Genomic DNA, 27,878 nt, shown 5'->3' on the forward strand with positions numbered 1-27,878 from the left:
ATAAATTATTCCAGTGCAAGCCACAGGTTATGGAACTGAGATTCTTGATGTACTCTCAGTCGCTTCACATTGCACTCATCCTTTGAAGACATCTGTTTAGGAATAACTGTTTTACAGCAACCCCACAATTGCATTCTGTTAACAGAAAGGGAGGGGAAACTTGCCTTAAATCAGTCTGGTTGAAGTTCCTTTCCCTGGTAATTGAAATAGTCATGTGTCCTGAAGCAATTATTGTAATTGCAAGGTTTTTTTTATTCTTTATTGCTCTCAACACTATACAATTTCTTCTGTGGCTAATAGTTTAAATTCCATAGTTTAAATTCTCATTTGGAATAATCATAGAAACATAGAAAATTGATGACAGAAAAAGACCTAGCAGTCCATTGAGTCTGCCCTTTGACTTTGTTTTTTTTAAAAAAATATTAGATTTTATTTTCACTTTTTGTCAAATGATGGTCATGTGTTTATCCCAAGCATGTTTAAACTCAGTTGCTTGATGATTGATCCACTATCTCCGTTGCAAGTTGGTTTCAAGCCTCCACTATAGGTAATCCCCAACGTACGACCACAATTGAGCCCAAAATAAGTGGGACATTTGTTAATTGAATTTTGTCCCATGACCTTTCTCACCACAATTGCTACGTGAATCACTGCAGCTGTAGTTAGTAACACAGTTGTTAAATGAATCTGGCTCGCCCGTTGACTTTGCTTGTCAGGAGGTCGCGGTTGAATTTTGATCACATGACCCAGGGCAGGGGTCGGCAACCTCGGCTCTTTTATGACTCGTGGACTTCAACTCCCAGAATTCCTGAGCCAGCTATGCTGGCTCAGGAATTCTGGGAGTTGAAGTCCACGAGTCATAAAAGAGCCGAGGTTGCCGACCCCTGACCCAGGGGATGCTGCAATGGTCGTAAATGTGAAAAATGGTCATGTCACGGTTTTCAGCACTGTTGTAACTTTCATTAAAGGAACTGTCGTAAGTTGATGACTACCTGTACTACTTCTGGGAAGTAAGACTTTCAAACATTACTTTTGAACTTCCCTGCTGTGAGCCTGAGGTTATGCCTCCGCGTTCTTGATTTTTGCTTCATGTTGAAAATCACATAAATTCTGCACAGCTATTAGAAAGCAGCTAAAGACTTCCATGTGTATGTCTACAAAAGCTTATTTCAGCTTAGAGCATTACAGTAGCCAAGCTATTAGCTGGAACATGCACAAAATATCTTTTAGTTCACCGCCAAGCCTCTTTCAGTGGCAGGATAGGCTTTATGGGAATTGCTGGGTCTCATTTCTAAGCTTGTCAAGCTAGAGAGCACCTTATTTTAGTCAAGTAGTTGTTTTTGTATTACCAGTTATTTTATATTCCTTTTGCTTAACTTGCTGTCACAAGTCTTATCTCTTGCCTGTGATTTTATGCTGATTTGTGTTGTAATTTTGAGTAGCTCCTGTGGTAATTTATTAACACCTATGGAAAAAACCGTAACAGGATAACAAAATTGGAAAAAAAATTGGAGGTCTTGTAGTCCAACTCCCTGTTCAAGCAAGAGATCCGATATCATTTCAGACAAATAGTTGTCCAATCTCTTCTTAAAAACCTCCAGTGTTGGAGCATTCACAACTTCTGGAGACGGGTTGTTCCACTGATTAATTGTTCTAACTGTCAAAAAATTTCTCCTTAGTTCCAGGTTGCTTCTCTCCTTGATTAGTTTCCAACTGTTGCTTCTTGTCCTGCCTTCAGATGCTTTGGAGAATAGCTTGACCCCCTCTATAGTGATCTCCATGTGACCAGCAGTATTGTTATAGACCAGTGCATCAGATCCTTGGGGGGGGGGTGGGGTTTCCTAAGGGCACTCCCAGTTTCAATTTTGAAGTTCATCTGCAATCCAGTTTAACTGTCAGCCTCAAATTCAAGACACCAAAATCAAGATACCAAAACGCAAACCTAGAAAAATACTTATCAAATTTAGAAATTGCCCATCTCCCTTACAAAGGGATTCATATCAGCTGAAATGTAAACTGAAACAAAAAATGTTGATTGATACATCATTTTAAAAAAAATGGCAGTTCTTTACTTCATTCAGAAAAGGAAAAATCACTCTAGTATGAAAAATCCTATTAATGTTTAATGGGTTATCAAGAGCCAGAATCCAAATCCAGTCCAGAATCATAATTCACATAGCATCGAAATTCATTAGCTAAATTTCGAGCATGTTTTGGAACAAACTTGCACATCCTCACACCAAGATATTTAACAGCATATTCTTCCATGATTAAACCTGAAAACAAAACAAAACAAAACAAACTTTAGAATAGTCCTATTAGATTAGAACAGTTTTTATGTATTTGCAATTATGGTCCAATCAGATACTTCTAGAAAGCTCCTAAAGTGAGTATAAAAACAAAAATTCTTTCCTGCTATCCGCAGGTAAGCTACTACAGTAGTCTTTATGACTTTAACAAAGCCTGCAAGTATGGTTGTAAGTCAAGATTAAGTCAGTCACCCATGACTGTGCCCCATTGTATAACCTCTTTTCTGGTGGTCATTAAGCAAACGTGGCTGTTGTGAAGCAAACATGGTGGTTGTAAAGCGAACCCATTGTTTGCTATGGCACAATTTTTGCCAGAAACCAGAAGTAAATGTGTTTCTAACAAAAACATCATAAATCCTTGTCACGTGATTGCACGACTCTGCAAATGGCAGTAAATGCAGGCCGGTTGCCAAGTGCACAAAATGTGGTCAGATGATTGTGAGGGTGGGCTCAATGTAACTTCAAATCCAGGTTGTAATTAGCTTTTTCAGAGTCTGTCATAACATAGAATGGTTGTTAAGCAACCAGTCATAAATCGAGAACTACCTATATGTTCAGACAGCTCCGTTGTTATGAGAACGCTATCAAAAATGCAAATTCTCCTTCTCAAACTAAATCCCCAGATATTCATTTTTTCAGGAGGGGGGGCGGCAAAAGCTCTAATAACAAGGCATATACATAGAATGAAGGCTATTGCTAAGCACATTGACTTGTGCTTTAGATTGTAAGCTGCCCTGAGTCTTCGGAGAAGGGCGGGATATAAATGGGATTAAAAATAAAAAAATAAAAAATCATTCACTGTGGGGAAGAGCTGATTAGTTCCCAAATGGGAACATTCTGAAAAAAATACAAGCCAAAACACAATAGCTGTTCACAACAGAAACCAGCCATGAAAACCTACACAAAAGGAATATTTGTTCTGCCATATGTTTTGAATCAAGCAACACTTCATAGAGCATTCTTTTAAACAATAAATCAAATATACTGTGTTCATAGATTAACCCTAGCACATCCCTCATATCTGGTCATACAATGGCAAAAATATACAGGTAGTCTTCGACTTACGACCACAATTGAGCCAAACATTTCCGTTGCTAAGTGAAACATGTTAAGTAAGTTTTGCCCCATTTTAAGAACTTTCTTGCCATATTTGTTGAGTGAATCATTTCAGTTGTTCAGTTAGTATCATGGTTGTTAAATGAATCTGTCCTCCCAATTGACTCTTCTTGTCAGAAGGTCACAAAAGGTGATCACATGATCCTGGGACATTGCAACTGTCGTAAGTATGAGGCAATTGCCAAGCATCTGAATTTTGATCGCATGACCATGGGGATGCTGTAATGGTTGTAAGCAAAAAAAAAAAAATGGCCATGTCACTTTTTTTAGTGCCGTTGTAACTTTGAATGGTCACTAAATGAACTGTTGTTAAGTCACAGACTATCTGTATACATATCTTATGTACAATAAATAAATAAATATATAAATATATATAATATAAATATTATTTATAAATATATAAATAAAATTAATAATAATAATAATAATAATAATAATAATAATAATAATAATAATAATAATAATAATAAAGCATGCTTTTGAAATTTGTTCCAAAAGCCATCTATTTCTTGAATACATCTTCACAAATAGCTATATTAACTGAATGAATTAATGCTGGTCCTCTAAACCTTTACTACCTGTTTTCAGTTACTTTTATACTCAAAGTAACTGCGCTTTGGTATTTTTGACAATGGTGTTATTTCTCTATACTTTCTCCCCTTTTTGCTTCCCTCAACCTCCAAGGCTGTTGCTGTCTGCTGGTCACCTTTGGCATACCAATGACAGGAGAAATATTTAATTATAGATAGTTCTTGTGGGTCATTAAGAGAAGCAGTTGTTAAGTGAAACTGCAACTGTGGTTATGATCTCCCTTCATCTTTCCTTTGTTTTACGGACCTGCAAAGCTTGTAAATGTGAGGACTAGTCATAAAAGTTACTTTTTCATCACAGTCATAACTGCAAATGGTCACTAAATGAGGCAGTCACTAAGTGAGGACTATCTGAAGTTTTATCAGAACGTTCTTTAAATCTATAGAAACTTATTTACAATGTATGCAACTCTATAATAATAATAATGATTTTATAAATGGCTGCTGTTTTCTTCCCAAAAGCTATTGAAGCAAATAAATTTGAGAAAATAAGCGATATACCTGTGCAGAGCAGAATCTTTCCTTTAGTTAAGTATTTAATGGTTTCGGCTATTTTTTTGAGACATTCTTCAGATAGGTAGGGTGGATCTGCTAAGACAATATCAAAACTATGTGCTCCAAGGTGGGTTGGAAGTTTCAGAGGACTGTTGTAATCATAGAAAATATACTCAGTTCCATACACAGAAAATCTTTGGTCATACTCCAAAATGCAGGTTGAAAAATCCTGGCTGTCCTGCTCTTTCAGTTTTTGATAAACACTCGGGGCACTGACACAAGCTATCCTGCAAGGATAATGAAGCAAGGAAAGAAGTGGTTACTTAATACATCAAAATGTTTAATTCACACCTTTTCCTGAATATAAACATTTAACTACTCACTTGAGACCACAAACATCATTCTTGCTCAATAACACAGCTGCAGAATTTTTTCCCTTCACCACAGACAGGAAAGTGCTAATTTGAAATAACTGAACAAATTATTTATAAATCAATAATAATCATTCACTGAACAGTGCAATTCTTGGGTGATTATACACAGTATTACAACCACAATCAATTTTACAAATAACCTACCACTCAAAAAGTAACAGCACCTTCTGGACTGCTGAATAAACAGTCTCTGTCCATCTATTCTATACACAGGGCAGGATCAAAAAAGGCATGGTTTCCTGAAATAAGCTGCTTCTATTTCTACTACACCTCTCTCATGCACTTGTGGTTAATTCATGTCTAAATATTAAATGCTTTTTAAAGTACTAACCTGAGAGTTCTGTGCATCAAAAAAATGCTGATTCTGCTAATAAAAGTAGGAATTTCTGGGGTGGGGGAGGGGGAGAAGATAGAAATTGAAGATGGAAGCCTCGCCATTGTTTTTACACATAAAATAATGAGCAGGGCTTTGACTGCATAGTTGTGGCCATTTTCTTTTTCTTTTTTTTGACATTCTTTGTGCCCCAATAACCCTGGATAAAACTCTGGATTCAAATTCTTCTACAGATCATAAGCTTGTTAAAAGAACAATCTTCAGCCCTCATCCATAAAAGGGAAAAGTTATTGTGATGATCTAGAGCTGTTTGTATATGCTTGAGAGCTTGCAAAAGAGTTGTAAAGTGAGTTGAACCTGATTTTGTGACCTTTTTTGCTACAGTTCTTAAGCAAATCACTGCAGCTGTTAAGTGAATCATGCAGTCATTAAGCAAATTAGGCTTTCCGCCTTGACTTTGCTTGTCACAAGCCAGCTGGGAAGGTCACAATTAATGATCACATGACCCCAGAATCCAGCAAACATCATAAATATATGCCACGTGCCAAGCACTCAAATTTTGATCATGTGGCTATAGGAATGCTGAGATGATTGTTAAGTGGGACGACCAGTTGTAAGTCACTTTTTCAGTGCTATTGTTAACTTCAAATGGTCATTAAACAAATAGTTGCAAATCAAGGATTATTTGTAGTTTAATGCTCTGAAAGGAAAGGGTTGATAGATGAATAAGCCAGCATTTTCACAAGATAGTCACAATGCTTGGTTTGTAGAAAGCCAACAGAATTTACCTGCCACCTTTCCCAGCTGCTCTTATGGCCTCATTAGCTAAACAAAATGCTGTCTCAGGATCATACCAAAACTGGCTCAGTTGCTGAAAGGGAAAAAAGTGCAAATGTTAATAGCATAAATTTTTGGTAATTTATCCGTAGAAGGTTATTTGCTACAACCCAGAGGTTTGGTTTGAAATACCACCTTAAAGAAATAGTATCCATCCAAGGAAGAATGGATCAAAAAGATGATGGAATTGGCAGAGATGGTGAAGTTAATTATACAAATTAGGGAAAAGACTGTAAATAGGTTTGTTTCCACTTGGAAACTGTTTCTGGTTTCTCTGCTCTAAAGAAACAAAAAAACTTTGATTTTGGGCTTTGATCATTTTGTAGATTGTTGTTATATAAAATAATGAATACTAGCCATTTCTATAAGTAAAAAGTTGACACTATAACTCTATCATGCATCTTACTGCACCAAAAGAAGCTGGAAGTCACTTCTCTTGTTTCTTTCTTCTTTCTTACACCTTAATTTTCTTTTTCCATCCCTTTCTTCTTTTTGCCATTGTTTTTAAATTTTATTTTATATTAAGAAAAATTTATATATATATATATATATATATATATATATATATATATATATATATATATATATATATATATATATATATATATATATATAATCCCCTTCATGGATTACTGCCTTGTCGTGGCGAAGGGGCTTGCGTAATTCAATGAAGCTATGAGCTATGCCGTGCAGGGCCACCCAAGACGGACAGGTCATAGCAGAGAGTTCTGACAAAACGTGATCCACTGGAGAAGGAAATGGCAAACCACTCCAGTATCTTTGCCATGAAAACCCTATGGACAGTACCAAAAGGCAAAACGATATGACGCTGGAAGATGAGCCCCTCAGGTCGGAAGGTGTCCAATATGCTACTGGGGAAGAGCAGAGGGCTAGTACTAGTAGCGCCAGAAAGAATGAAGCGACTGGGCCAAAGCCGAAAGGACGCTCAGCTGTGGATATGTCTGGTGGTGAAAGGAAAGTCCGATGCTGTAAAGATTTTTTCTCCATAGGAACCTGGAATGTAAGATCCATGAATCAAGGAAAACTGGACGTGGTCAAACAAGAGATGACAAGACTGAACATTGACATCTTAGGTATCAGCGAACTAAAATGGACAGGAATGGGTGAATTTAATTCAGATGATCATCAGGTATACTACTGTGGGCAAGAATCCTTCAGAAGAAATGGAGTAGCCTTCATAGTCAATAAAAGAGTAGGAAAAGCAATACTGGGATACAATCCTCAAAATGACAGAATGATCTCAGTTCGAATCCAAGGCAAACCATTCAATATCACAGTAGTCCAGGTCTATGCCCCAACCACCAGTGCTGAAGAGGATGAAATTGACCAGTTCTATGAAGCACTACAGCACCTTATAGAACTAACACCAAAAAATGATGTTCTTATCATCATGGGGGATTGGAATGCTAAAGTAGGAAGCCAAAAGATAACTGGAATAACAGGCAAGTTTGGCCTTGGAGTGCAAAATGAAGCAGGGCACAGGCTGATAGAATTCTGTCAAGAGAATACAATGGTCATAGCAAACACTCTTTTCCAACAACCCAAGAGACGGCTCTACACATGGACATCACCAGATGGTCAACACAGAAATCAGATTGACTATATGCTCTGCAGCCAAAGATGGAGAAGCTCTATACAGTCAGTAAAAACAAGACCAGGAGCTGACTGTGGCTCAGACCATGAGCTTCTCCTTGCAAAGTTTAGGCTTAAACTGAAGAAAGTAGGGAAAAGCACTAGGCCACTCAGGTATGAATTAAATCATATCCCTGTTGAATATACAGTAGAGGTGACAAATAGATTTAAGGAATTAGATCTGATAGACAGAGTGCCTGAAGAACTATGGACAGAGGTTCGCGACATTGTACAACAGGTAGCAACCAAAACCATCCCAAAGAAAAAGAAATGCAAGAAAGCAAAATGGCTGTCTGAGGAAGCTTTGCAAATAGCTGAGGAAAGGAGGGAAGCGAAAGGCAAGGGAGAAAAAGAAAGATACACCCAATTGAATGCAGAATTCCAGAGAATAGCTAGAAGAGATAAGAATGCCTTCTTCAATGAACAGTGCAAAGAAATAGAAGAAAATAATAGAATAGGGAGGACCAGAGATCTTTTCAAGAAAATTGGAGAAATGAAGGGAACGTTTAATGCAAAAATGGGCATGATAAAGGACCAAAATGGCAGGGACCTAACAGAGGCAGAAGAGATTAAGAAGAGGTGGCAAAATTACACAGAAGAACTATACAAGAATGAGCTTAACGTCCCTGATAATCACAATGAGGTGGTCACTGACCTCGAGCCAGACATCCTAGAATGTGAAGTGAAGTGGGCCTTAGAAAAGCTGAGCAACAACAAAGCTAGTGGAAGTGACAGTATTCCAGCTGAGCTATTCAAAATCTTAAAAGACAATGCAGTAAAAGTGCTACACTCAATTTGCCAGCAAATTTGGAAAACTCAACAATGGCCACAGGATTGGAAAAGATCAGTTTACATTCCAATTCCAAAGAAAGGCAGTGCCAAAGAATGTTCAAACTATCGCACCATTGCACTCATTTCTCATGCTAGTAAAGTCATGCTTAAAATCCTACAAGCTAGACTTCAGCAGTATGTGGATCGAGAACTACCAGAAGTGCAGGCAGGATTTCGAAGAGGCAGAGGAACTAGAGATCAAATTGCCAACATACGCTGGATCATGGAGAAAGCTAGGGAGTTCCAGAAAAACATCTACTTCTGCTTCATTGACTATGCTAAAGCCTTTGATTGTGTGGATCATAACAAACTGTGGCAAGTTCTTAAAGAGATGGGAGTACCAGACCATCTTATTTGTCTCTTGAGAAACCTATATGCGGGTCAAGAAGCAACAGTGAGAACTGGACACGGAACCACTGATTGGTTCAAAATTGGGAAAGGAGTCCGGCAAGGCTGTATACTGTCGCCCTGCCTATTTAACTTATATGCAGAGCACATCATGAGAAAGGCAGGGCTAGATGAATCAAAAGTTGGAATTAAGATTGCCGGAAGAAATATCAACAACCTAAGATATGCAGATGATACCACTCTAATGGCAGAAAGTGAAGAAGAACTAAAGAGCCTCTTGTTACAGGTGAAGAAGGAGAGTGCAAAACTTGGGTTGAAACTTAACATTAAGAAAACCAAGATCATGGCATCTGGCCCTCTCAATTCCTGGCAAATAGATGGGGAAGAAATGGAGGTAGTGACAGATTTTATTTTCCTGGGCTCCAAGATCACTGCAGATGGGGACTGTAGCCAAGAAATTAAAAGACGCTTGCTCCTGGGGAGGAAAGCCATGGCAAATCTAGACAGCACACTTAAAAGCAGAGACGTCACCCTGCCAACAAAAGTGCGTATAGTCAAGGCTATGGTCTTCCCAGTTGCAACGTATGGCAGTGAAAGTTGGACCATAAGAAAGGCTGAGCGCCAAAGAATTGAGGCCTTTGAACTATGGTGCTGGAGAAGACTCCTGCGAGTCCCTTGGACCGCAAGGCGATCAAACCGGTCAGTCCTAGAGGAGATCAATCCTGACTGCTCTTTAGAAGGCCAGATCCTGAAGCTAAAACTCAAGTACTTTGGCCACCTAATGAGAAGGAAGGACTCACTGGAGAAGAGCCTAATGCTGGGAAAGATCGAGGGCAAGAGAAGAAGGGGACGACAGAGAATGAGGTGGCTGGATGGAGTCACTGAAGCAGTAGGCGTGAGCTTAAATGGACTCCAGAAGATGGTAGAGGACAGGAAGGCCTGGAGGAATGTTGTCCATAGGGTCGCGATGGGTCGGACACGACTTCGCAGCTAACAACAACAACAATATATAACAGGAATCTAGGAATCGATTTAGTTTCAGTGAAAAACTAATAGTGAGTAGGCATAACACTGAATTATGTAATCATTCACAAATTGTTCTAAGAATTCAATAATGAATAGGTCTGTTTGGGAATTATACTTATTTCAATGAGAATTACAGGTAGTCCTCAACTTACAACAATTTGTTTAGTGACCGTTTAAAGTTATAACAGCACTGAAGTGATTTATGACCATTTTTCACATTTATGACCGTGGTAGCATCCCCATAGTCACATGATCTAAATTCAGATGCTTGGCAACTGGCTCATATTTATGACAGTTGCAGTGTCCTGAGATTGTGATCACCTTTTGTGACCTTCTGACAAGCAAAGTCAATGGGGAAGCCAGATTCACTTAACAAATCATGTTACCGACTTAACAACTGCAGTGATTTATTTAAGACAGGTCATAAAACATAACAACTGTCACTTAGCAACAGAAATTTTGGGCTCAAATGAGGTTGTAAATCAAGGACTACCTGTATCTGTCCCCAGTTCACAGCAGCCAGGGATGTTGAGGTTGTAGAATGGAAAACAAAGCTGGACTAATGTGATACACCAAGATATAAGTAATGGCCGCCAAGGTTCAGATACTATTTATCTTGCAGAGATCATTAATCTAAGTGCTCTAAGCTCACTTAGTCACTGCTATTTCCATTCATGGAAACTGGAAATGAAAACTTGCGGGTCTTTCTACACAGGAGTCACCATTAGCCATATTTTAGCAAAAATGCTTACCCAGTTCTCTTCAATAGAACCAACTGAGTAACTGTGAGTTTTATTAGTAGCTTCTCTCTGCTGTTGCTCAACATAGAACTCCTGCAGAGCAGCTAAAGCTTCAGATGAAAGCTGAGGAACATCATCATCATCATCATCATCATTCATTTCTGGATATAAAGCACGAGATAAAGAGCCTTTTGTCAGCTGAAAGGAATTGGCAAAAGGCAAACAACTTAGGTATAAAATTCAAATATTTTGCCGTGAGAGGAAAACATAAGAGGAAAAGATTTAAGAATTAAAATAGAGATTTTTTTTCATTTTATATACTTGTTTGCCAATACAGGTAATCCTCATTTAGTGATCATCAACTGGGAAAAGCAACTTGGCATCAGGGAGGCAGTTGCTAAGTGAAACCATAACTGTGCTTATGATCTTACATTCCTGCTATCGTTCCTCCTATTATAGTAGACCCTTCCCAAATTCTTTCATGTTGAACGTATCTTTAGTTTGCAAGAAAAAAACAGAATGAAGGTTACTTCGATTGTAGTTTGAAGGTTTCAAAATGGAATTATGTTTCAACTGCAGCTCTTTTTTTCTCTCCAAATAGTGCATTCATGAAGAAAATGTTTTCATTTTATAAATAACCAGCTGTATTTTTGTTAAATATATTTAATGAAAAATCCTTTATGCACTAAAATCATGTATCCAAAAGGATGCCTGCAGCTATTTCTTTCAAGCAAATTCTGCAAATATTTTAAATATTTCTTGTTTGATTCATCATTGCTCTAGTGCTGTATAGCTTTAATAACAGGAAAAAATATTAGCAATTTTAATGGAATTTCTTTTTACAACGAAGTGTCTTACACATTAGCTTTTGAAGATCTAAATATTAAACTTGTAAACAAAACCAGTTAAGGAAAAAGTAATTATATACATATGAAAGAAAATATGGGCTGATAAATATAGTGCTATAAACACCTGCACATGATTCTGTAGCCAATATCCTTTTGATAATCAGAAGCTCCTAAGGATGGCAAAATTAGAATTTTAGAAAAGATTATCAATATCTCACTAGAATATGGAGGTAATCACAATTACATAAAAGTCACAAAGAGGTCCCCACAAAAGACATTGAGGAACTACAGTATTTCAGAAATGGAAAAAGTGTTTCTCATGTTATGAACTAAATTTTTCAGCATCCCTAATGTTTGAAAATGTTGGCTAAGGAAAATGAGAATTAAGAGTACAGCAGCAGCTAAAAAGGTCACATCTTGAACCACATCTCCAACCAAGAAAGAGATTCATTCTTGCAAAAAGGATTGTAATTTTCAGTTACAACTTCAAGAAGTTAAGACTGCACACGTGGCCCCTTAAACATCAACAGTAATTCAATCAAAGTGACATAAATTTATTGTACATCCAACATCCCTACAGTTCTGCTGCATGAAAAATAAATTCATGGTAAGTTAAAGTAAAGGCCATTAGCAAGTCTTGCCACGTAGCAGACAGCACACAAAGGTTGCCCTTCCTAAAAGAGTATGAAAAGAAACAGGCCACACGGTTATGTGAACAGACATCCTCTAGGGTAGCGGTTTCCAACCTTTTCTATACCCCACACTCCTAGAACACTTGATATATTCTTGCACCCCTTACAAAAGTTCGAAAGGAATTTTGAAACTTCTAAAACCCAAGTTTTTGCACCCCCTGGAATATCGTCTCACCCCCGGTTGGGAACCCCTTGCTCTCCTAGACGTCCCCTTGCATCTACTTACACAGTTGCAAATTTGAGAATTCAAAGGGTCTACTTTATTAGGAAAAGTTGTTCTGCCAGCAAAGACAGCTCAGTACTTCTGAACTGAACAAAATTATGAAATATAACTTTTCATATAAAACAGCAATCTTCATAAGCATTGCCCATGTGAGAAGTCAGCCCCCCCCCGAAAGAAATATTTTTGGGAATATTAAAAGGCAGAATATTATATTTCCCCAAAGGATCTTAAAGGCAGAAACCAACTCCCCCCACCCCCAAGTCTCTCTGCCCCAAACAGAAACCAGGTCTTCAGAAATGCAGATGTGATAATCATGTCAGAAAGATTGGAGCCAGGAAGCTGGGATTAGAAAGATAAAGATCCCTAGAATCAACAATCTCTCAAACCCAAAAATCCAACACTCATCAGCCCCAGGTAAGCAGGATATGACCTTTGGGACATAATAGGATTAACCCACCACCATCAGAATACCAGAAAGGCACACTCAGACTCAGGTGAAAGTACATGACACAGGAAATACAAAGCCTCAAACAGGAAGAACTCCAAATACAAAGCCCAGAAAGGTATAAAAGCCCAACACTCCCTGCTACATGTGGTCAGTTTTCCCAGAGCCATCTTTCTGTCTGCTTCTCCTTTTCAATAAACTGCAACCTTCTTTCTAAAGCAGTCTCCATTTTGTTTATTCTCTGCTTGGACCGGACCCTGATGAAGATTTTTCTTTCAACACCCATATACTGTATTAATCACTTTAACATTTCAAAGATTCCTACGGGTGGTCCTTGCAATCTTGAACCCAGCACGGCTGCTCTTGATTTTGACAAACCTAAGTCCCTGACCAGGTGTGCTTACTTCTCTCTGTTATGAGATAAGCGTAACAGATGAGGAAGCAAGAGGAACCCTTCGCGTTTTTACGCTTCTGAAGGTGGAAACTACAAAGGTCCTCTCTTCTGCTCACATTCTTTTGATGCCACCCTGCTGCCCAGGCGGGAAGGCCTAACATCAACATGGGCCTCAGTGGTTGCCTTTGTAGCTCAGCCCAACGCACACTGGCACCACTAGGAAAACTCTGCATTCATTCACCCTAACCCTAACCCAGGGGTATCAAACTCAATTTCATTGAGGGCCACATCAGCATTGCAGTTGCCCTCAGGGGGCCGGGTGGGTATGGACAGGGTGGGCGTGGCCTACTGGGTGGGTGTGGCTAAAGCACGTATGGCCTACTGGGTGGGCGTGGCCAGCTCTACATCGTTCGCATCAAGGGTGCCTATGGGGGCCCAGGCAGGAGTGGGACAGATCTGAGGGTCTCTGGGCCAAGGCAGCGGGGGGGGGGGGGCGTTCCCTCACTGTTTCCAGGATGGCTTTGCGGGCCACATGAAACCACTTCGCAGGCCTGATCTGGCCCCCGGGCCTTGTGTTTGACATGTTTGCCCTAACCCAGGGGTAGGTAACCTCGGCTCTTTTATGACTCATGGACTTCAACTCCCAGAATTCCTGAGTCAGCGTAGCTGACTCAGGAATTCTGGGAGTTGAAGTCCATGAGTCATAAAAGAGCCGAGGTTGCCTACCCCTGCCCTAACCCTAACGCCAATACAGTTGTAGTTATACATACGACCAATAAGCGGCAGCAAAGAGAGCCCTCGCTGCTGCCATGTCGTGGTCGGCCGCTTGCTTGCAGACGGAGGAGCCCGATTGCTAAAACTCGGAACTAATCGCGCGGACTGGGTCTACATATCCCGCGAGGGCAAAACGTACAGGACGAGTTGGTGGGTGCAGGGTGGGCCATTCGGCCACGAACTCTCGTGAAAGGCAAGCCTTAGCCCTGGAGACTAAACCCTAAGCTTAAACCCTATTCGTGCACTCTCCTCTCGGCTACCCAAAGCAGGCTCTCCCTCCGCTACCGGCGCTCCCCTCCCCGGCAGCCCGTTCTCCTGCCTTCCGTCAACTGGCAGCCGCTCCACTCACCAGCGGCCTAGGCCTCTCGGCTCCCGCCCGCCTCTTTCCTTTTCCCCTTCTTCCCGGAACTCCGCCTTTCCTCCGCCCGATCACCCAGCCCGCTCCGGCGCCCTCTACCGCGAAAGGAGCTCTGGCGAGCCGCTCACCTGGTTGCTATTTTAATAGGTGCTGTTGGGGAAAGGGGTGCAAGAGAGGGCAGAAAAATATGGTAAAGTAGCGTGCCAAGGAAAACGGAGCTAAAGAGCATGGCTTCCCTGATTCTTGCCAAGCAGCATGTTTTAAGGGCATATTAGAACTTAAAAAAGAGGAGGATGGGATGGTGGGTCATAGGATTTACAGAGCCTCCCATTCCTTATGTTCCGAATCAATGCCCAGAGAGGCAATGTGAGGGGACTTTTTCAAATTGCAAAATGTATTTACCTCGCAATGCAGGGGAGGACTTTTCCACTCGGTTCCAGGACTGAAACAAGCCTACCAAAACGATGTTTGCCTGAGCCACTATTGCTACAAACAGCCAATTGTGTCAGTGGCAATTTGCTCAAAAGCGTCACATATGGGACTTGGTCATGGTTTTAGGTGGCTCTAGTTAGAACGTTAATCCCCCAATTAAGGACATGCGTTTATGCATCTATGATAAATTGGTTCCCAGTGGTGCCTTTTTTTATAGAAGATGAGTAAGCTTTCTGTATAAAATAAACAAAATGTAGTGCTTTGCATGGTTTTCCACAAAATGAATTTATTGCTACTTCGTCCTTAAATAGAAATGAACCATCACAGACCTCTTGCCAGGCCAGTGAAATCTGATGAATATGTGTTAATATGATTCTCCAAAAATGACGTTATTTTACTAAATTGAAGTTCCAACTTTTTTTGGGGGGGAATTTGTTTTTACATTTAAGACAAGGCAACATACACACTTCTAGAAAAGAGAATGAAGGACTGGAAAAAATGCCTACCAAAGCAATGGAATGGTTGGATAAAATGGGCCTGAGCTGAGGCCAAGAAATTGCCTTGAGAAAAATCTCAGACAAGTCTCTTCCCTAGCTTGTATGAACCTGGGAGGAGGAACCATATTTAGTCTTGCAAGATTCTGGTATAAAGCTTTACAGTAAGAGTAGTACTGATCTATATGGCATTGGTTTTCTAGTCGATCTATCTTGTAGTACTGGCAATATTATAAAATGCACTTAGTTGCCATTTCACTGGTCTGTTCTATTTGAAACAATTTCCCACCATTGACTCCTGACATTTGCTTCACTTTGAAGCTGAAGTATCTAGTCTGAATTTTAAATCTCCTTGCTGGATCTTAAAAGGCCAAAAAGTATTTACAGTGTAAATACTTTTGTCAATTTTGTTATGCTGCACCCCGATTCTACAGTTGTTGAAATTTATTTTTTCCTCATTAATCTACACTTAGTACCCCATAACGACACTGAGAAAACAGAATTTTAGAAATGTTTGCAAATTTATTAAAAAGGAAAAATTGAAATATCACATTGGCATAAGTATTCAGACCTTTCACTCAGACCTTTGTTGAAGCACCTTTGGCAGCAATTACAGCTTCAAGTCTTTGGGGGTATGACGCAACAAGCTTTGCACACCTGGATTGGGGGATTTTCTGCCATTCTTCCTTGCAAATCCTCTCAAACTCAGTGAGGTTGGATGGCAACCAATACCGTTCAAGTCAGGGCTCTGGCTGGCCACTCTAGGACATTCACAGAGTTGCCCCTAAGTCACTCCTGTGTTGTCTTGGCTGCGTGCTTAAGATCATTGTCATGTTGGAAAGTGAACCTTCAGCCCAGTCTGAGGACCTGAGCGCTGTAGAACAGGTTTTCATTGAGGATATCCCTATACTTTGCTCCATTCAGCTTTCTTTCAACCCTGACCAGTCTCCCAGTCCCTGCTACAGAAAAACACCCCCACAGCTTGATGCTGCCACCACTGTGCTTTACTTTTGCGATGATATTGGACAGGTCATGAGTGGTGCCTGCTTTCCTCCAGACATAACTTTTAGAGCTGAGGCTAAACAGTTCAATTTTTGTTTCATCAGAGCAGAGAATCTTCTTCCTCACAGTTTGAGAGTCCTTCAGGTGCTTTGTTGCAAACTTCAAGCTGGCTTTCATGTGTTTTGCACTGAGGAGAGGTTTCTGTCTAGCCACTCTGCCATAAAGCCAGATAGGTGGAGGGCTTCAGTGATGGTTATTCTTCTGGAACTCTGTCCCATCTCCACAGAGGATCTCTGGAGCACAGTCAGAGTGACCATCAGGTTCTGGTCGCCTCTTTTACTAAGGTCCTTCTCCCCCCAATTGCTTGGTTTGACCAGGTGACCAGCTCTTGGAAGAGTCCAGGTTGTGTCAAACTTCTTCCATTTGAGAATTATGGAGGCCACTGTGCTCTTAGGAACCTTCACTGCAGCAGAAATTTCATTATAGCCTTCCCCAGATCGTGATTTCCAATAATCCTGTCTGAGCTCTGCAGGCAGTTCCTTTGACCTCATGGCTTTTGCTCTGCTACAATATGCATTGTCAGCTATGAGACTTTCTATAGCAGGCATGTCAAACTCGCAACGTCATGTAACGTTGCGCAATGTATTGCAACTTTTTCCCCATTGCTGGCAATGGGGTAGGTGCAGTTTCAGCGTGATGCATCCGGCCCACGGGCTGGCAGTTTGACATGCCTGTTCTATAGAGAGGTATGTACATTTCCAAATCATGTCCAATCAATTTAATTTACCACAGGTGGACTCTAAGATGTAGAAACATATCAGCAATCATCAAGAGTAATGGGAGGCACCTGAGTTAAATTTCAAGTGTTGTTGCAAAGGGTCTAAATACTATGCCAATGTGATATTTCTGTTTTTTCTGTAATAAATTTACAGACATTTCTAAAATTCTTTTTTCACTTTATCATTATGGGGTACAGAGTGTACATTAATGAGAAAATAATTTCAACAAGTGTAGAATCAGGGTGCAGCGTAATAAAATTGACAAAAGGGGGTCTGCATATTTTCTGAATGCTCTGTGTACTGCATATTAGGCTATTAGAGAAGTTTATACTTCTCTGTTATACTATGATTATTAAACAACTGAATGGCAGATTGGTCAGCCACATTTTATGTGTTATGCAAAGCCCATCTATGTAATTAATAATTTGCTCCATTTTTGTGTTTGTGTGTCTTCAAAACAGTGTTGACTTCTGGCAAGTGCCTGGAGTAGTCCATGCAGTTTTCTTGGCAAGATTTCCTAAGTGGTTTGCTATTGCCTCTTTCCTAGGACTGAAAGACAATGACTACTAGCCCAAGGTCTCCCAGCTAGCTTCATGCCTAAGATACCACTAGAACTCTCTCTAGTTTCTCATCAGACACATTAACCACTACTAGGCCAAACTGGATCCCCAAACTTGTATTACGTGCTCTGCAGAGAATTTCCTGCAATTTTGTCTTAGGAAATGAACAGGTATAATACATTGGATGTGTGGTACCTGTCAATTAAAAGCCTACAAATAAGATGCAGTGCTGCAGAAATAGAATTAGATTTTCTGAATACTTTAACTCATACACAGATAATGCTTGTTTAGTGACCAAAATCGGGATTTGCAACTTAGACATTAAGCAAGACAGTTGCTAAGTGAAACCATGACTTCTGCTTAAATCTTACCTCAGCTTTCCTTTGCTTTATAGATCTGCAAAGGAAGTTAATGAGAGGACTGGTCACAAAGTTACTTTTTTTTAGCACTGTGGTAACTTCAGACAGACACTATATAAGGCATATGTACTAAACAAGGGCTAACAAATTGCTAGATGCCTGTTGGGGCTGTGCAGAATCATTTGGGTGGAAGCAGAATGGTAGAAATTTCTGTATCGTTTGGTTGCTGTCAAGTAGTTATTTGCATTGTTGCAACCTAGACCTGGTAGCCCGATTGTTTATTTAAAGGGACAAGTTTTTCCTCCATAATCATCAACTAAAAATTCAGATTAAAAAGAAAAAAAAAGTTTATACTATAAACATGTTTATAGTACCTAATGTGGCTTTCCTTTGGAATGTTAGATGGCTGCAAGAAATTACTGGGTAATTACTGGGTAAAGGTGCCTTCTCCAAGCTTGTGGGTTGGTTTCTGAACATTTTGTTACCAGGTTAGGTAACATCTTCAGCAGAGTTTGTGTGTGGGGGTTGTTACTTCTGTTTATAAGGGCTTCAGGTTTGGGTGTGTCAAATGAGGTTCTGTGATGGATCTTGTGATGGGTCACAAGACTCAGAAGACTCACACCTGACCCATCACAAGAACCATCATAGACCATTATTTGACACCCCCACACCTGGTATGTTAGTGCTGACTGCAAGTCCTATCATAAACTTGTTTTGACTTCTGGATTGCAGTTTTTGAAAGTAGGGACAGTGAGATCAAAGTTGTTTTAGATACCCAGCTTATTTCAGGATGTTTTCAGGAACATTGTGACTGCAGTGTCCTCTGCTAATTGGAGTTATACACAATGGTAGGTGATGGATTTAGGAGAAGTGTGATGCTGGAGAGGAGTGATAGTGCTACAATGAAACAACAACATGCAAGAAAACAAAATTGCTGCTTCTCCTGCAATAAACACTGTAGAATCAAACTGCAGTTCTAATAGTACGTTTCTTTATAATATGGTTTTCTGGTGAGATTAGAAACATACTTTTTCCTTTAATTTTCTCTTTTTTTAATTACAAGTTTTAACAGCACCCGTTAAAAGACCTTACCACTGTGTCATTTATATTTTCAATAAACCATTATGAAAAACACATCTAAACCTTAAAAATTACTGTTTATTCCAAAAAGAGAGAGTAAATGTCTTGTTCTCCTACTAAATGTTTTTCCTAACTGGCTCAATCCATATGTGCTGAGCTACATTCAAAGCCATGTTATGCGCCCTATTAAGTCTGTAGAGGTAGTAAAACAACTTCTTAACCTAACAATAACTTCAGAATCAGAAGATATAAATTGAGTAAAACCAGGAAAAACAGAAGTGAAGCAAATATTTAGTTGACAATACAGCTGGTACACCATCAGAGCATCCCAGGAGAAATAATAATGCATGAACCTACATTCCCTTTGATCTTACAAGAACAGTGTTGGAAAGTTAGGCATTTGAACAGAATTTGCCAACTTGCTGAATGCAGAAAAAGAAATTAAAGCACCCCAAGACAGATAACTGCAATCTGTACTTGAACACTTCAGGTAAGAAGCAACTCAACTTCTTTGTCACTTTGCTCTATTTGATAGGATTAAAAAAATTGGAATCTGATTTATGGTAATTTAAATTCTTCATTCCATGTCTTTCAATCTGACTTTCTTTTATGTAACTCCTTCAGACTTTTGTAGTCTTCAGAACTTTAGCAAGAAAAGTACTTTAGATTCAATAAGACAGTACCCCCTTTGCTTGCTAAAACTGCCAATGCTGGATCCAAAACACCTTTCCACCTTTGAATCTAAAGACTGTACAGCTCTTATTTTAGATATTTGAAGAATGTTATGATATATCCCACTCTTCTAATATTTTCTAATTACTCATTACAGTTTGTCTGCATCCTTCTAAAAGTGTGGGTTTCACACAATATTCAAGAGGACCTGACTAATGCAGAACAAAGTGCAACTATTATTATAGTTCTGTTGATATACTGTAGCTGTAACTGCATTAAACAGCATTAAACAGTCATAATCATACTGTCTCATATTCAGTTTATAATCAACTACTGTGCTGTACCAAGATACTTTTTTAGATTTCATACAGTTATCATAAGGCAGGATGAATGGCAGGAAAAATGGTTGCTTTAAAGTTTACTATGATGTGATTTTCATAAGGGTTGCAATTATCTTGTTCTTTGCTTTATTCTACATTGCACTGTAACTCCTATTTATTGACTATTTTCACATTACATCATTCAGAGACTGGTATTCAATCTCTATCACAAAAACTCAATTTCTTGTCCGTAATTCATCAGGGCTTTCTTTCTGTATAACAAATAGACCCTTTTTCATAATTATTATTTCAAGTATCGTTACCTACCAATTTGACTATTTCCTTATTGACAATGTTCATGTTTGACTATATTCCTTGTTGTTTCCCCTAGTGTTTTTCTGAATTACTAAGATCTTTTCATATTTTGTTTGTCTTCTAAGGTTTTAAGTATTCTCCTAAAATTTGTATTAGTGACAGATTTGAGAATCATCCTTGTTTCTTCACCCAAATTAATAAAAATGTTGATGTGTACAGGATCTAGAGCTGAACTGTGTGGTATCTACATATTTTACTCTAATTTGATGATTGTAATTTTTATATCACCTATATGTGACCTGTACTTTCTAACTTGCTAATTAGAATGTCATGTCAAATGCTTTTTGGACATCATGATTTACATATAGCATTCCCACAATCTACTAAGCTCCCCAGTAAAGTGGTCACAATTAATTGATTATGTGCCATCAAGTCATGGACTCTTGAGACCACATAGATTTTCTCCATGACAATCTGTCCCTAACTTGGTCCTCGAATGTTGCACTCATTGCTACTGTAGCTGAAATAGTCAAGACCTAATGCTGATATATGTTAACGAACTACTTCCCCAGATGTTCCCATATATTAATGTTAGATTAACATGTTCACAATTTGTTAAATTCTCCTTTTGTATTTTTGGAAGAAAAGGACAATTAGCCTTCTCCAACAGTCTCAAAGATAATGTATAAATTATTTAGCCAAACCATCATCAAATTCTTTCAGTACTCTAACATCCCATTCATTTTTCCTTAAAGATTTAAATACTTTAAATAAGTATCTCTTGACTATATTTCTAGCTGTCTCAACTTAACCACCCTGCCCCTTCATCCTACTCACAATTGTTTGGTGGAACGCTGCTGAAGAAAATAACTTAAAATAGATTTGACTCTTGGTATCTATTAGGTAAATATATAATTTAACTTCATGAACATTGGAGAAAACATTTAAAAATAAATAGGCCTGTTCTTCTTCACATTAAATTACTCCCCATCCCCCACGCACACTTTTTAAAGTTGTAGCTTCTAAACATAATCTGGCTATTTAAAATATGCAGATTAATATATTCTACTTAAAAGAAGAAGAGACAGGTATCTACTGCAACTTGCTTTCCTGAGTCAGTAAATTTTTGTTTTTCATTGAGTACATACGTTTATCAAAATATTTGCAAGACAATTCATTTTCAACAGCCATAAAGTCACAAAAGTGCGTTAACAGCTTTAAAGCAGTCCAAAAGTATTTTGGCCAACAGTCTTTCATTAAGGACGGATAGAAGAATGTAAGAATTCACTGCCAGTAGAGCTGATGTTGTGAGAAGAGATCTTCCTAAGATATTTCTTAGAAATACAGTAATAGTTCAAAAATAGCAAAACATTGTTTAAACGTAATGGAGCATAACAAGCAGAATGTACAGTAGAAACAACAATATTTAAAACAGCATTGCAAATGTATCTATTAGGGGCCAGTGAAAATTCTTTCCCCAACCATTTTGCGGTGAAATAGACTAAATTAGGATCCCTTAGTTCAAAGAATCAGAGACATAATCAGACAGAGTTTTGTTTGCAACCTTTCTTGTAGTAATCACCTATCCTTCAACAGGTACAAACTATTTAAGGCTCTCATATACGTCTTTTTGGTTAAAAGGCAATCTAATGCACTTTAGAATGAAAGACAAACCTTAAAAGAGATCAATCATATAAAAACAAGGATTAGGTGCAATAGGAAAGAGTTGGAATTTTAACTAAACACATTTATGCAACAAAATGTTTAATGAGAACCTGCCCCTTTTTAATAAAAAAAGTACTGAAATTCACATATTGAAGCACCAAGATTATCATTTACATTTACAGAGTTTTCAAATGCAATTCAAAACATTTATTCTACTTTTTAAACACCCACTATTAATTACAACTGCTTAAGATTGCAGACCGCTTTGAAAAACAAAATTATTTCTTGCTGTTATTGTTTAACTACCTTCATGACTTTCTTTTTTTGATCAGGCTGCTTTATTTGGATAGCAGGTGTATTAAAAAAATGAAAGCATACTAAGAACCCAAATCCAATCATGCAAGACAGCACAAATCTGTCTTTTTACAAAAAAATCTAATCATTTTTTCTCCCTGCATGACTTTCAAGTTTATTCCAGATCTTATTAATTTAAAGCAAAATTTCATTTTAGACAATCTGTGGCTTTAAATATTTTCCATTGCACAAAGGGACTGGAATAAAAAGAGACTGAACAAAATCAATAATAATTCTTGAGCTTAATAAATATACAAAATTATTAAAATTAAAAACAATTCATTTAACCAGAAGTGTGGTTGGCAAACTTAACATTCCAGTGAAGTTCTGAACTCGTGTTAGTAAGATTCAGCCAAATATAAAGTCTAGATACCAAAATCTGAAGAATAGAAAATAATGTTTCAACTCCAGTAATTGGAATATTTCAATAATTCAAGGGTGTAATAAAATTGATTGGTTGAATTTAGCAACTGTTTTACTTCTTCCAAAAAGCAGTTCTGTTTGAGTGAGAGGATCAAAATAACATTAGTGATGTTAAGAAGTTAATTATATTTTGCACATTTAGTTATGGCTGTCTCCTTCTCATTCTGAAAGCTTGGTTTACCAAGAGCAGTGGACAAGTTCAACTTGTATCTTAGTGATATTCTAAAGCAAGAAGACTGAATCAGTGCAAAACTGAATTCATTATTTTTATTGGATAGAAACAACTGAAAAACCATTTTTAGGCTTCAGAGCAAGTCAGCTTATAGTAAAAAAAGCAGTAACTGCACATGGACAAAACACAAAAAAATATTTAACAAGAAAAATGTCATTCCCCAAAATTCTGGCTTAAAAGGTGACTATATTACATTGAATATGGCTTCATTTTATGGAATATTCCAGCAATTCCAACTACAGTAATAAATAGTGGAATTATGGAACTCATGTAATCTCAAAACTGCCATTCTATTTTGTTTGCTTCAGACCAAGCTTTCAATTTCTGTGATAGCCATTAAGTGATGTTAATAGTCACAGCACAAGGCTACGTGTCCCGATGCAAAAGGATCACAAAATTCAGAGGATTACTTCCAATTAAGTGACTATTGGATTGAAATATGGCTGTTGCTGAATCTTCAGAACTGTGACATACAAAGCATGTTGCAGCACAAAAAGTGATATTGTACTTGCAAAATTTTGCAAGACCAGAAAATTTGGAAAAATAGATTTTCATTATTTTTAAAATAATCTTTAATGAAGCCGACTCTCAGAATGAGATAAACCTATAAATATAAGCTGTTCAGCAGAATTCACTTTTCTCACAGATTAATAAAATAAGATGGAAAATGCTATGTTATTCTGTTTCATTTCCAATAATCTCTAAGGGTGGTATTGTTTTTCAGAGGGTGTTCTTTTGCATGGTTTAAGTTCTGTATGGAAGTGGCTCATTGGAAAAAAAACCAAGCCAAATAAAATCACAGAAGACTGGGGAACCTACTATAACTAACTTTGCTATTATTGTGCAGATATGTTACTACTGTATATTTTTAACACCAATAATTGCTAGGACCAGGTTGAATTATTTCAATTTCTATTGTGATAAATGAGCTGTTGAATATGACAATTAATTTGGATTTTAAGCAATTTATCAAAATTTTTACATTCTGTCTTTATGTGGAAATTGCATATATTTCACTAAATATCATGACAACCCAATATTTGAATTGCATTTTAACATGCTCAGATTCGAATTCCATACCTTTTTTTCTGAAAAGCGTAATAGCACTATCAACACCCGAGATAAAAGCAAGGTCAGTTTAGCTATGCTCAAATCATATTATTCATGTTTTTTATGTTAATATGTTTTGAAAATCTATCAATAGAGCCAAATATATAATAGTAAGTACAGAAGAGCAATGGCTATCATTAAAAAGATATCCCAAGAAAATTGTTTGCTCTGTCAAAGCATCGTATTTGGTATGTCTGAATTATAAAGTAGGTTGCATAATGGGCTCTTATAGCATGTGGTTTTTTTAACTTAATGTTTTCCTTTTCTCTAAGTTTTCCCTGAAGGTAGATTCATTGGGGTTATTGAATAATGAACCAAATTCTCAAAGACCATCAGCTAACTGAAATGCATTTTTTTATTGTCTTCCATTGGCTTTGTCTGTGTTTTCCACTAAAAGAAGTACATTGTATCCCATTAAAGACTCCTTTCTTATAAAGATCTGGGCACAGTCAAGTAATAAAAGAGTTCTCCAATGTGATAAATCTGTCTATGCTTGAAATTGAGCTTTCCGAATTAATAGAGCAATTCTGGATTGTTAAAATGTCAACATTTAGGAGTGGAGATACATTGTATTACATCTGGAAACATGTTGGATGGAGTAAGGGTAAGATAGTATTATTCATACTTTTAAAAAAATACAAAAACTGGAAAGATAGCCTTCTTAGAAATTTCTAACAATTACAAAATTTCAGATAAAAATGTATTGGATAGTGCCCCTTTAATATAATATACATTTTAAATCGGGAAGCAAGTTTAAAATTGCAAATAATCCTTGACAATTTAGAAACCATCCACCAAGCCTTGTTGTGCACAACCACCATTCATTTGTGCAGAAATCTGGAACAGAGTAATTTGAAACGAACAAATGATGCCCAGCAGCACTTAGCAGATTCTTCCCAAAACAGTCAAGAAGGTGGAATTCTTGGGCATGATTCACTGTTGCCTTGCAAGTATTTCCACTTTAAAGAAATTGTGCATATGGGCTCTTCAATGCTTCCAGAGATAAACATTATGTCTCACATTTCCAAAAGTTCACATGGCACCTTTAAGCACTAATTTTATAAGCTAGAATTGTTGCTCACAATGAGAACTTACATCCTATCAATAAATTGCCATCAGTCAAATATAGGCAGTAGAATTTCTTTCAATATCATGAGTAAAATTTTGAAAACAATTGGTTTAGAAACTTCGATGTTAACAAATTATTTTAAAAGACACATATAGAATTGATCATACTTAAAACACATATAATTGTGTTGGAGCCACAGGAGAAACCCAATTTTTAAAACAAATCAGAAGCCAAAACAATTCCCTTATTCTACAAATAACATTAACAGAAAGAGATGGAACAGTATAATTGTGAATTGAACAACTGAGGCTCAGCTCAGGTACCATGGCAAACTATGGATTAGCTCATTAGGAATATGTATTTTAAAACTTATTCTTTAGGAGACCAATCAGTGGTTAAATAACCATCATTTGCTCAGCCCAGCCACTCATGCATACTAAATTAAATCAAGTGCAAAGGGTTTAAGACAGAATGTTCTGAAGGCCAAGCCATTTTGTTCATAGTGATCTCTAAACTGAGCCATCCTTTACTGAATCTTTTTGTTTACTTATTCAAGGAAGCAACTTCCTCTAGCCAGTCTTCATTTTTTGAAAACATTACAGTTCATAGGAAAGATTTACAAGCCATGACCCATCTTTGCCTTGATTTCTGATTGTGATTTAATTAGAAGGAATTAAAGAAGTCTTGGACCCTTATAAAACTCTATAATATTAAAGATTTCAAATCATATATAAATAATTATGGGTAGTGTGATTAAATGTTGAGATGAACAGCTCGAGACTGGCATGGAATTGCAAACATGATGCTAAGATTAGGTTAGGGCTTACATCTCTATATAAAATGTAAAAATCTTTGTTAATATCCAATAGCTTAGTTCTTACAAGTATGAAGCACAAGGTTCTGGAGACAAATTTTCTCCTTCCTTCATTAAAAAAGGTTATTTTTAATCAGCAGCATACACATTCCGGTTGATTTAGTTTGGCTTACAATTATGAATAAATGTTCTGCTTCCATATTCTTGACATCCTGCCACTTTGTTCCCATGGCAACTTCCTATTTGGTGAGTGCAGGATTAAACCATATAGGTTATCTTACATAGTTAAAGTGCCAACACACCAAACAAGTGGGATCGGAGCAGCAGAAGACAGCACTATTAATTTGACAATGGTGGCAAAATATTAAACCACGGGTTCATATTCTGAATCATGAAGTCAAACATGCACGGCCTTTGCTAGAAGAGTTTGATACTCATGTAGTCTAGCCACTGAATCTAATGCCCTAACATAAAAAAAAACTGTAGAAATCAATAATTTACAATGTTTAGAAACATTATTGCTTCAGCAAACAATTCAATCTTGAAATACACTGCAGTTGTGTATGACCTGGGTATGACTCAACAAATATTAAAACTAAAAGTACACATTGATTTTTGTTTACACTCACAGACATAATACTCCCAACACACAAGGGCTGCAAACAGGTACATGGCAGCTTAGTGCCAACATTCTAAACCAGTTTTGAAGATTCAAAGCTTGCCTTATATAACTCACCTAACTTATTTCAGCTATTTTTTGTTTTAAATTAAGGCAATGAAATGGCTACAGTTCCTAAAGTTCATTTCAGGGGAAACAAAAATATACACCTTTCTTCTTTCTGAACTTTAGGGCAGCAGCATATAATGTAAAAAGTTGTATTACACAAACATGCAACGCCAGGTTGATGTAAAAAAAAGCAAAACAAAAAAAACCAACACTAAATCCAAGTTAAAAAATATCATTTGGTGGTTTCTTCTTCACTGGGTTACACAGTTTTCAGAGAGGAAAAATAAAGCTTAGAATTGTTTTACAGTTCTGTATGTGTCTAAATCACGCACCAAAAGGGCTTCTAGCAAAAACAAAAAAATAATATAGGAGTTTGATTCATCACTACTTGAGGACTTCTGGGACAAGGCACTGATTCTTGGTTTTTTTTTTGTTTTTTTTACTGTGCCCATGTCTGTATGCACTTGTGGAATTCTTTTAAACATTTCAGTTTTTCTGTTTATTCTATACAACATAAAAGGTGTATGACAGATGATGACTAACACATATTAGCAGAAGCTGATTTTAGAGTTGACATCTCCTATTCCACTGCTCAAATCTTCCAGGCTCTGAAATTTTAGGTGGCTGCAAAAAACCCAGCAACAGGCATTTAAGATTAAGTCAGCTTTCAGCGTTTTTCAGTGCATTTTGCAAAAAGGGTCTAAGTTAGGCATACAGTTCTGGTATTTATTTTACACAGAGAAGACCACCAACATTTGACATAAAGTCTTCTAAACTTTTGAGGAAGGCCATCTTCTGCTTACGGTCCAGCGTAGGCGGAGTGCTGCTTGCAGTAAGTTTGTTGAAAGCATCTGCTAACCGCTGGTAAATTATGGGATCTTGCTGACTTGATAGTAAAGTTTCAACTAATTCAGAATATTCTGCCTGTAAAGAAGATAATCACATTTACATTTCAGAAGAAAATGTTATTAATAAAAATTAACTCTGTAATTAATATCAATCTTCCTATAGATTTGACTTGTTA

At 37.6% G+C, this 27,878-nt stretch overlaps 2 protein-coding genes across 5 annotated transcripts in view; both read right to left on the reverse strand.

Moving 5' to 3' along the window:
• Positions 1–892: 892 nt before the first annotated feature.
• Positions 893–14,496, reverse strand: EEF1AKMT1 (EEF1A lysine methyltransferase 1). Of its 4 annotated transcripts, none has more exons than XM_083362020.1 (5): positions 14,439–14,496; positions 10,726–10,874; positions 6,067–6,149; positions 4,517–4,797; positions 893–2,276 (listed from the first exon to the last, which is right to left on the reverse strand). In XM_083362020.1, exons 2-5 carry the CDS (start codon positions 10,870–10,872, stop codon positions 2,134–2,136), a joined length of 654 nt encoding a protein of 217 aa, XP_083218146.1. In that variant the 5' UTR covers positions 10,873–10,874; positions 14,439–14,496; the 3' UTR covers positions 893–2,133. The 4 variants fall into 4 exon arrangements, with proteins under 4 accessions (XP_083218146.1, XP_083218144.1, XP_083218145.1 ...); XM_083362018.1 differs by having other exon boundaries at positions 14,375–14,477; XM_083362019.1 differs by having other exon boundaries at positions 10,726–10,911; positions 14,439–14,470.
• Positions 14,497–23,155: 8,659 nt separating this feature from the next.
• The window catches only part of XPO4 (exportin 4), an 81,626-nt gene continuing 76,903 nt past the window's right edge, over positions 23,156–27,878 (reverse strand). The window contains exon 23 of the mRNA XM_083362021.1: positions 23,156–27,778. Coding sequence (XP_083218147.1) covers positions 27,581–27,778 — 198 coding nt within the window. The 3' untranslated portion in view covers positions 23,156–27,580. The remainder of the gene's footprint in view (positions 27,779–27,878) is intronic.

The sequence above is a fragment of the Vipera ursinii genome (assembly GCF_947247035.1).
Source record: "Vipera ursinii genome assembly, chromosome: 4".
NCBI classification, from domain to species: domain Eukaryota; kingdom Metazoa; phylum Chordata; class Lepidosauria; order Squamata; family Viperidae; genus Vipera; species Vipera ursinii.

Excerpts from the sequence above, each read along its gene's own strand:
- EEF1AKMT1 (XM_083362020.1), bottom strand. The coding sequence starts at position 10,872 with ATGAATGATGATGATGATGATGATGATGTTCCTCAGCTTTCATCTGAA. Across the intron at positions 4,798-6,066 it reads GCAGCTGGGAAAGGTGGCAG|GATAGCTTGTGTCAGTGCCC; the intron begins GTAAATTCTGTT and ends TTATCCTTGCAG. Across the intron at positions 2,277-4,516 it reads AAAGATTCTGCTCTGCACAG|GTTTAATCATGGAAGAATAT; the intron begins GTATATCGCTTA and ends TTTTGTTTTCAG.